We start from the raw sequence: 10,753 nt of genomic DNA, 5'->3' as shown, positions 1-10,753 counted from the left end.
GGCACACAAGCGCCGTGCGAAAAATCTAGTTCACTGTAGCAATGTGGAACCTTGTCCTGAAGGCCCGTGGCTTCTTCTGCCTGGATGGGAGGAGCAGAGCGAAAATTAACAAGAAAGAAGATGGAGCTAAGAGCCAGAGAAAAACTGGGCCTTCTTTTTTTTTTTAAAAAAAAAAAGGGTAAAAAGGAAATATTACCAAAAAAAAAAAGGGAAGACAGAAGCAGGGAGAGACAGGAACTGAGAGACAGAGAGAGAAGGCTGGGGGTGCAGAGGGGGGCTCCCTACCGCTAACTCGTTTGTTGGAGGCTGAATTATTAGTAGAAAATCTTCATTCCCTTAAAAATCTAGTTCACTGTAGCCATGTGGAACCTTGTCCTGAAGGCCCGTGGCTTCTTCTCAAAGAGCTTCAACTTTTCATAAATGAAATTCTTTTTTATACAGTCAATTCCTACATGTAATTTTTTTTGAGAGGTTTTTGCTATATGGTGTGTGCACTCACCAGAAAGACAGAGACAGAGAGACAGATAGTGAGAAATAACTCACAGGGGGGATGGCCACGCTGCAATTGCTTCTCCTCCATTCCCTTCTCGGGATCTTGGGCTCACATGCACACGCGTGCGCCAGAGTGAGTTTAAGCTACCAGGTCCGGGACTCGAACCACAGTCAACTACATGGGAGTCCAGCGACATAGCCATTACGCCAATTGCTGGTCCCCCTACATGTAATTTTTTAAAAAGCTTATTCTGCCTTATAGGTCTCCTTAGTAATTCTTGAGCTGTGCTTATTTTAACCATTGTGACTTTTATGTTATATTGTAATATATGATAGATTGAATAAATACCACTTCATTATTTCAATTTTTCTGAATTTTTTTGGCTTCTTCCAGATGATGATTACAATGATTTTGTAAAGTTTTAAAAATGCTTTCTGTGATTTTTTATTATAATTTATTAAAGCCATAAATTATTTAGGAAGAATAATTGGTTCTCCTCTCCAAGTCCATGTCAGGTCTTTCACTATATTTGGTTTTAAACGATTTCTTTGTAAACTCTAAAGTATTTTATTTATGGGTCCAGTATATTTCATATTTGATTATAGATTTTATGGATTTTCTTTGAGAGATGTGGGGTGTCAATATGGAAAGAAAACAGTAACATTATTTTTAAGTATCATTAACTTTATAGTTTTCCATTTTTTTATAATGTTACTTTTGATAATAGAAAGTTATTTTAAGGACTGAATTATTGCCTATAGCAAAACAAATTATCCAGCGAATACAAGCAACTTCAGTATCAGAAAGAGCTAGTTTCTAATTTCCAATGTGCCAAATTAGATGTGTTCTTAATTGTCCATCCAGAGTCTTTTATCCAAGCAGGACACTAATGAATTTTTTTTTCCTCTTGTAATTTTCTTGTGATTACATAGCTGTTATTACCAGTGACTATTTGGAGAGGTTTTTTTGCTATAGGGCGCGTGCACTCACCAGACAGACAGAGACAGGGAGATAGAAAGCGAGAAATCACCCCCCAGGGGGGGATGGCCACACAGCAGTCCCTTCTCCTCCATTCTCCTCTTGGGATCTTGGGCACGCACGCACACGTGCCCAGCGTGAGTTTTTTTAAGCCACCGGGTCCGGGACGTGAACCGTGGTCAACTACATGGGAGTCCAGCAACATAGCCATTACGCTAACTGCTGGTCCCACCAGTCAGTGACTATTGACTTCAAGTTCTTGAGGCATATTCAGGAGGATTAGCCTATACTTATCAAGTTAGCATCAACAGTGTCTTCTGGCTTCCTCATTTTTGCCAATAGCAGTGAACAGTGAACACTGATATCTTTTCCTCCTCTTGAGGACCCAGCAGTGCCTATCATTGTGTCTCTCCCCCATTCCTATATTTCAAAGCCTCCCATCTCTCTGTAGTTATCTCCTCCCGATTTACCTGCACCAGTGGATTTCAACTTTGCCGTAGCCAGAGTGATCTTCCTAACATTCAGATCTGACCCAGACCCTCCCTTGCTTATGGTTAAACACTTGATAAACCCAATACACAAGCGTGGAGAGTAAACTAGCTATATCTCGTAATAGTATGCTGTACGCTAGTCATGCAAAGGTAAATAGCACCTGGACTTGGATCTCGTCATTAAAGGCCAAACTTGTTTTCATCACAAGGCCAGCTTCTAGTGATCTGACCAGGCTGACCTCCAGCCCACGTGAAAACATTTTATTATTTTACTACTATTTTTATTAACATAACAAGTGTTACAATGTTTTTTCAGCATATGGACACAATATATAATGATTAAATCAGAGTAATTAGTATGCCATCATCTCAACCATTTATAACATTATGTAAAATAAGTTGTTGTGGGGCTAGCCAGGTGGCATGTGATTTCTGAGACTCAGTTTGAGTCCTGGTGACCTGAAAAGCACACTGAGCGCGTGTGTGTGAGTACCCAAAATCCCAAGAGGAGAATGAAGGAGAAGGGATTGTGATGTGGTCACCCTCCATCGGGTGCTTTCTCTTTCTCTCTCTCTATCTTTCTGTCTCCAGTGAGCCCCATGCCCTATACCAGGGAAAAAAAATCCCAAGAGGATAGTGGAAAAGAAGGGATTACAGAGCACACAGGCATTATAGCAAAATTAAAAATAGAGGCTCAGTCCTTCATCCATCACAGCAAAGCAGAACTTCTGTTTGGGCAGTACACAACAAACACTTTGTGCATCTGTCTGGAAAAATTATGCTGTGGTGGGGCAAGAATAGGGCCTTCCAGACAAAACGCCATCTTCCTCCCTGGCAGAAGAGTTCTTTCGTCATGAAATACTATTCAGTCTTAGAGAACTGCAATGTTCCTTTTGATTTCTCTGTGTAGGTGGGAAGTCTCTCAAGTAGTTCTAGTAAACATGGCATACATGGCCTCAGAACATGGGGCTGGGGAGAAAGAAGTGGTGAGTAAGCGAGTTATTCACAGACCTTGGTTATGGCACCAAATGGCATCTGAGTTCCCAGGTACATCCTCACCACCCTGTGGTTCTCCTGGACCTCCAGAAACACAGGAGCACGGGGCGTTGTTAGCAAGGCTTTGGCGTCCTTTCAGCTGCTTCCCTTCCGGCTGCACATGCCTGTCAGATGGCACTGTTCTCTACAGCTACTTGGGACAGAGCTTCCCCTTGAGTGCCCAGTTTCTACTCTGAGACGGTTGTAGCAGTCCTTTACTGGGGTATATATGATAGTGCCTTATATTTGGATAAATAAATTGGAGTTTCCCATGCTCCTGTCAGGAATAGAGGCCTGAAGTTTTTCAAAGACAATCTATCAAGAGACTTAAAGACGTTCATGGAAAATGTGTACAGGAAAAAACTATGACTGGATTTTAATTTTTATTTTATGGACCACAGTTTTTATAGAGGAATCACTGAGCTATCAGACCTGGGCCTGGGAAGACAGACCTAGGTAGAATGTTGTATTGCGGTCTTGATTTTCAGATGGTGAGTGGTGTGCAGGAAGTACCTTTTTCAGTTCTTTACAGTTGGACCTCCAGTAGCTGTGGGCAGATCACGACTGTGGCTCTGGATTCTCTGAAGAAGCATAGCTGCTTAGGGACTAATCTATGTCTTGGTTTATCTTACTTTAATTTTAGGACGGTGGTTTACTTTAAATTGCAAAATCCTTTTCTTTCTCTTTCTTACAGATTCATGAAGGTGGCAGGAAGCACGGTGGATGCAGTTACCTGGCAACAGTAGGTATTCACCCTTTTTGCTCTTATTTATCATCACCTGCTGTGAAATGAAAGGTAATTAGTCTCCAGGTTCCTAACTGACATTTAAAAAGCTATCCTTCATCCTTTGAGAAAAACTTTAGAACTAACTCCAAAGCTGCTCTTACAGCACATACTTTCTCATGGTACTATAATGTTGTTTTGTTGTCTTCAAAAATAATCATAATAATAAGCAAAACAAAAAACTTGAAAATTCAAGTCCCACTGACACATTCTGGAAAGTGCAGCTACTATGTATACTTTTAGGTTAACCTGCTTTCAGCGAACAGGTAATGGGTCTAAGCGTGTCGCCAGTCCCCAATAGGCTTTTGAGTGGGGAGTAAGTTTCCTTCTATGAGAAGAAACAGTTTTAGCTGCTGTTTGATATATCATGAGAAAATGGAAACTCTTTATTGTATTAATAGCAGTGATCTTAATTAGGGCAAAGTGAGTTACTAATGCGAAGAAAGTTTAAAAACTGGAAAAAAAAATGTCAAGAAAGTGAAGCAGCTTCAAGAGAGGGGATAAACCCCAGCATTCCAGGAGGAAGCTTCCAATGCCAAAGACCTGTTACAGCGAGCATAACTTGAAACAGGATAACTATCTGCTGCAGAAATTGATTGAAGTCTCTGTACTGCCAGGATGTCTAGCATGTAACAGTGCCTTCCAATTCTATACTAGAGTCCTGCCTCTCTTCCCTGTGAGAAATCCATCCCACAGCATCTTCCAGACCACCGCTCCTTGAATGCTGCAGCTCCAACATCTGCGCTCCCCTTCTGGGCCCTGACCATCTTTCTCAGTTACGCCAACCCTTCCCACCCAGCGCATGTACTCTTCTCGTCTATCCTCCGTTTTAAGTGGGTCATGCTAGCCACTTTAAACAAGTTAGACAAGATTCATGATGGGTGGAAAAGAAAGAAGTGGATGAAATCTCTATTAACTATCCCAGAAAAATGTTTGGGCTGTTATGAATCAATAACTTCAATCATAATGGGAAATAAGTTAGTATACATTTATACCCTTAGTTTCTCTAAACAACAAGTTCCACATGTTTTCATAAATTCTTATTCTCCCTCAGCTTGTTTTTGTGAGTCATAGATTAGTTCTGAGGATCTTATCATCTCCTTGCTCAAAACCCCAGGTCTTCCCTTTGCACTTAGACCAAAAGCCAAACTCTCTACTCCGGCCTTTTGTATTTCTGCCTCTGCTGCCCCCCGATTTCATCTGGTGCCGCTCTGTCCACACTCATTCTGCCCTAACACACTGGTGGTCTTCTGTTGTAGTTCTTTGAAGCAACGTTGCCTTGCCTGTGTTCTTCGGGATCTCTCGGTGTGTGCCTGTTCCATCTGTCTTCAATGCCCATCTCCCCTCTGTTTATGTGGCTGGTTCTTTCTCATCTTGTCTCAGTTTATGTGTTATCTCTTCAGAGAGACCTCCTGTGACAGTCCTATCCAAAATAAGCTGGCTTCCTTCTTTTGCTTAGCTTTTTGTTTCTTTCATAGCACTTAGAATAATTTGTAATTCTTTTTCTCATTGTTTGTTTTTATAAATTTGTTTACTTTTCTCTCATGGAATTTCTTCAACTTGCCATTCACTTATTTAGGCAATCACCTACTAGGCGTCTACTACTGTTGGGGGAAAAAAAAAGAACAATGATACTAATAACAATGTACCAAGAACTGCTCTAAAATGTTACATGCCTTGCCATGCCTGATCCTCACAACCTCCAAGTAGTGGGGACTATTTTTATCTCTATTTTCTTATAATTTAGAGAAAGTGATAGAAAATTCAAAGATTACACAGGAACTGGCAAATTTTGAACTTAAAATTGAGTTTTTCTCATTCCAAGGGATGATATTTTAACTGTTACTGCTTTCATAACAAGACACAGTCTCTTTACTAAAAATCTTCTATTCTAGTAGGAGAATTCAAATCCTGTTCACCATCTTCACCAAAGGCTATCCGGATAATGTAGTATGAAGAATGATGCTTGAAAAGTCTAGACTTTGTCAGGAAAGACAATCAGATAAATGCATGAGAGTTATTGGCTAAGCATGTATGACTTTAGTTAGCTTGGCCAATAGTGAGGGAGCAGAGAAAGCTTAAGCTTTTCTTCTCTGTTAAAGCAAAAATGGAATGAGGTGAATGTAGTAATTGTTTCAATCAAGAAATTTATGTTTTAATAAGTAAACTTTTATTATTGGCTACTGTAAAAATAGTGGCGATTTCTAAAGATAAATATCATGTGTTTACAGCTGCTCCAAAATACCCCTCCCCCAAAGCAGCCAGGGAATTAGGTTTCTTTTGGATCCATGATCAATGCTCATTTGGGGACAAGTAGCACCTGGCATCTACCATTTATCCCTTCCAAGCCATAGTTTTCAGACAAGATTTGGAATAATTTCATGGGAGAATCCCAGGAAATCTTGGCTAGGAAAGCATGGTGAAAATTAAAGCCAAACGCCATGTTCCTCAAAATGCTAAATAGATTACTTACTGATGTAAAGGAAATCAAGAGCCATTATCAGAAACAAACCAACAAACAAGAAGGAATGAACATATGTCATTGGTCAGTATATAGATGGCCTAAGGAATCAATTCAGGAGACCACCAGGTGGCCTAATGGTTACATTGCTGGACTCTCACATGGTCAACTGTGGTTCGAGTCCAGGACCTGGGGGTTTGAAACACACTGGGCACATGTTCATGCGTGCCCAAAATCCCAAGAGGAGAATGGAGGAGAAGGGATTGCAAAGAGGCCATCCCCCTGGGTGGGGAGGTGATTTCTCACTTGCTGTTCCTCTGTCTCTCTGGTGAGTACATGCACCCTATAGTAAAAATCTCTCTTAAAAAAAAAAAAAAAGAGTCAATTCAGTATTGGACTGTTGGTCCTGGAGCTTGAACAATAAGACCTCTGAGTCTGAAGTTAGGAACAAGTAGATCTCTGTAGCTAGGGTTTGGTTTGAATTTGCTTTATTTTAAGAACCAAGACATATGACTGAGTCATTGGTCCTGCCTATTAACCCTTGTAAAAAGTTAGAGTTAATTATAAGTATAGTAGATTACCTTGTATCAGAATAAGTCTCCCACATATAGCAATGATAAATTTTGGATGGAGTATTTTTAAAAAGATTAAAAACTCAAAACACTGGACAGTGACTGAAAGGAGGGAAAAAGTAGAGGAAGATATTCAATCCTTCAAATAAATGAATGGAACTGGGTGATATCTGTTCTTATATGACTTTCCCACTGTGGTTACTTAACAATCTGTGGATCATGAGATACCTAGAACTCAAATAGAAGTACATGGTTTGGGGCCAGCCGATGGTGTAGTGGTTAAGACACTGGACTCTCACTTGGCTCATGGTGATTCAAGTCCTGAACCTGGAAGCTTGAAAATTAATGCCAGGTGAATGTGTGTGAGTACCCCCAAAATCTTGAGAGCCAAATGGAAGAGAAGGGATTGCAGCATGGCCATCTCCCCTGGAGGGTGATTTCTTTCTTTCCTTCTCACTGTCTCTCTGTCTGACTCTGGAAAGTACAGGCCCCTATCTCAAAAACCTTAGGGGGGAAAAGGTACATTATTATATAGTCTTTTTTTGGGGGGTGGAGGTGGGTTGTTATAGGGCATGCGTGCTTGCCAGAAAGACAAAGAGACCAAAAGCAAGAAATCACCCCCTGAGGGGACAGCTACGCTGCAGTCCCTTCTCCTCCATTCTCCTCTTGGGATTTTGGGCATGCATGCACATGCACCCGACATGAGTTTAAGCCACCAGGTCTGGAACTTGAACCACAGTCCAATTCATGGGAGTCTCATGACATAGCCATTATGCCAACTGCTGGTCCCCATGGCTATGTAGTCTTGAGTGCTATAAAGAGTCAGAAGCTAGGACTGAGAGTGGAAATCTCAGACAGAAGTAACTATGAGGGGAAAAAACACCAGACATGCATGTACATTTCCTCAAGTCTTTGATCCCTAAAATGTGTATATTCATGGGAGACTCTAGGGATCCTAGTAATAAGCAACAGCTGGAAACCTGAAAAAGTTAAACAGAGATTGCAGCTCCTGTTTGTCACAGAAGAAATGAGAATGTGGAAGAAAAATTTTTTTTATTCCTTTCCCCCCACATTTTATTGATCACACAATTTCTTATATAATCTAACTACTTTCAATAACAAGTTCAGCTGGTAATTTCAAGAAAAGCAGTTTTAACTTTAATAAATAAAAGAAATGCTAAGGAAGCTTGCTTAAAACTTAAAGCCAGGAAACAAGTTAGGATTCTGCTCAAATAGTAGGTACATGAACTTATCGACGGCTCAAGACAGCACAAAAATCCTTGAGACAGGAAAACAAAGCCTAGAAGAAAATTTGCAATGATTTGGTCAAAAGTCATAAAATGTTATTTCATCAGTTCAGTCTCATTACTTTATCTTCTGTTGTGGTTTGATCTTCCTCATTAAATTCTGGGATATAATATTCAACTCCAGACTTGTCCCTATGATTAAGTTGGCCATTTTCTTAGTTTTTAACTCTTATTTCTGTGTGTCTATATTTAATTTTCCTAGTATACCACTCCTTGAGAACTTCTTGGAGATCTTGTCTGGTGTTGATAAATTCTTTCAGGTTTTGTTTATCTGAGAATGTTCTTGTCTTTTCTTCCCATATGAAGGATAGTCTTGCCGGGTACAGTATTCTTGGTTGAAATTGCTTTTCTCTTAGCACTTTGAATATATTTTCCCATTCTTTCCTTGTTCTCATCGTTTCCGATGAGAGGTCTGCTATTAGCCTGATGGGATATCCTCTGTAGGTAACTTGCCATTTTTCTCTTGCCAATCTTAGTAACTTGTCTTTGTGTTTTTTGTCAACCTGGCTATAATGTGTCTTGGAAAAGATCTTCTTGGGTTAATTCTATTTGGGGTCCTTTGTATTTCTTGGTACTGGTTCTTTGAGTGCCTCTCTAGGTTTGGAAAGTTTTCTTGCAGGATTTCATGGAATAGATTACCAATGCCCTTCTGAGTCTCTTTGCTTTCTGGGATACCAATTATCTGGATGTTTGGATATTTGATGGTATTTAATATTTCTCATATATTATTATCATTTTTGTGGGCAATTTTCTCAGTCTTTGTGGTGGATTTTTCTAGGCCAGTAATTTTCTCTTCTATGTCTGAAATTCAATTTTCTATATGATTTAGTCTGCTTTTAATACTTTCAAGAGAGATTTTGACTTTATGTATTATAGCCTTCATCTCTAACAGGTCTATTTGACTCTTTTTTAAGATGTGTAATTCCTCTTATAGATCTTGCAAGAATTTCACCTAGAACTCATCAGCTCCTTTCTCCTGCCTCTTCCACAATTCATTCTCTCTCTTCTCTTCCATCTCTGTTAGTTTGGTTGGTCATTATGAATATTCTAAATTCTTTATCAGACATTTCCATGATTTCCTTTGAACTGCTTGTGGATGAAGAGGAGTTATTCTTTTCCCTTGGTGGAGAGGTATTTTCTTGCTTTCCCATATATCTTGTAGCCCTGTGGTGATTTCTAGTCATCTGATGGATGGTGTATTTTTTCCTAATTCTTGAAGTTCAGTCTGAGTGTTCAAGAGTGTGCAGAAGGAGGTGTGCTGGAATCTCTTTGCTGTTCAATTTTTATCCCTTTGTGCATCAGAGTCAGTGGATATTGAGGGGTATGTTATAGTATTTGGATGTTTGGCTATTGTTCCCTTAGATCTGTCACTCGAGTTTGTGGGCTGGAGGCTGAATTATCAGTAGAAAATCTTCATTTCTCTTTTTTTCCTGAAATTACTTGTTCTCAGGAGCCATGGAGGAGTCTTCTTCTGAAGACCTGCCCCTTGCCTCTCCACTCAAGTTTGTGGGCTGGAGGCTGAATTGTCAGTAGAAAATCTTCATTTCTCTTTTTTTCCTGAAATCACTAGTTCTCTGAAAAATGTATGAAATTAAAACTGAACTTCTCCCAAATTTGGAAAACACCACTAATTTATAGACCCAAGAATCTAGGCAAACCATAGGAAAGTTAAATACAAAGAAAATCACACCTAGACACATTATAATCAGCTGCTGAAGATGAAAGATAAGGAGAAAATCTTTCGGCAGAAAAAATAATAACTTACATACATGGAACAGAGACACAGTGATAGCTAATTCGACAACAAAAACAATCAAGGACTTTAAAGTGAGGAAGAATAGCACTACCAATGAGCTTGACCTAACTGACATCTAGAGAATACAATTGAATACATTTGTTTTCAAGTGCATGTGAAATGTTCGCCAAGATAGCACATACGCTCAGCAGTGAAACAAATCTCAATCAATTTAAAAGGATTGAAATCATAACAGTATGTATTTTTTCAAAGAAATTGTTAGACATTAATAACAAAACTAACTATAAAACATCTACATATTTAAAAATTGAATAACACCTTTTAAAATAATACGTAGATTAGAGAAGAGATCACAAGGGAAAGTCTAAATTTTTTTATACTGATTATGAAGATATGTCAAAATTCTTGAAATTAAGATTTGAAAATTAAAAACATTGCTCCAATGGGCTCGACAGTAGGGATATGGCCTGAGAGAGAAAGGGGCATGAGAGAATTTTCTGGGTCATTGCAGTGTTAGACATCTTAATAAGGATTTGGGTTGGACAAGAGAATGTATTTGTCAAGATTCATTAAATAATATGCTTAAGATTTGTGCGTCTCATTGTATATAAAATGTATTTGAGGAAAAACTCATAAGCAGATACATAGTCTTTAATGTGGAGAGAACAGAGATTTTTTTTTCCTTCATTTTTACTTCTCTATAGTTTCTAATTTTTTTGCAATAAGCATATAAAGCATTGTTATTTTTAATAAAAAATACAAGCAGTTCTCAGCTCCATCTTTCCTTCCCCCAACTTCCTCACTCCAGAAACAGCTGTCACAGTTTTAGCCACTTCTTTTTTTTTTTTTTTTTTTGGGGGTTTTGCTCTATGGTGT

General features: G+C 39.1%; 1 protein-coding gene across 1 annotated transcript in view; it reads left to right on the top strand.

Annotated features, from left to right (window-relative positions):
- Positions 1 to 10,753, top strand: part of HPSE2 (heparanase 2 (inactive)) — a 287,742-nt gene that overhangs the window by 36,735 nt on the left and 240,254 nt on the right. The window contains exon 4 of the mRNA XM_027775254.1: positions 3,692 to 3,739. Within this exon, the coding sequence (XP_027631055.1) occupies positions 3,692 to 3,739 (48 nt within the window). The remainder of the gene's footprint in view (positions 1 to 3,691; positions 3,740 to 10,753) is intronic.

The sequence above is a fragment of the Tupaia chinensis genome, unplaced genomic scaffold, assembly GCF_000334495.1.
Source record: "Tupaia chinensis unplaced genomic scaffold, TupChi_1.0 Scaffold000539_1, whole genome shotgun sequence".
NCBI lineage: Eukaryota > Metazoa > Chordata > Mammalia > Scandentia > Tupaiidae > Tupaia > Tupaia belangeri.
The sequence above is the reverse complement of the archived record's forward strand: the minus strand, read 5'-3'. Positions and strand labels throughout refer to the sequence as shown.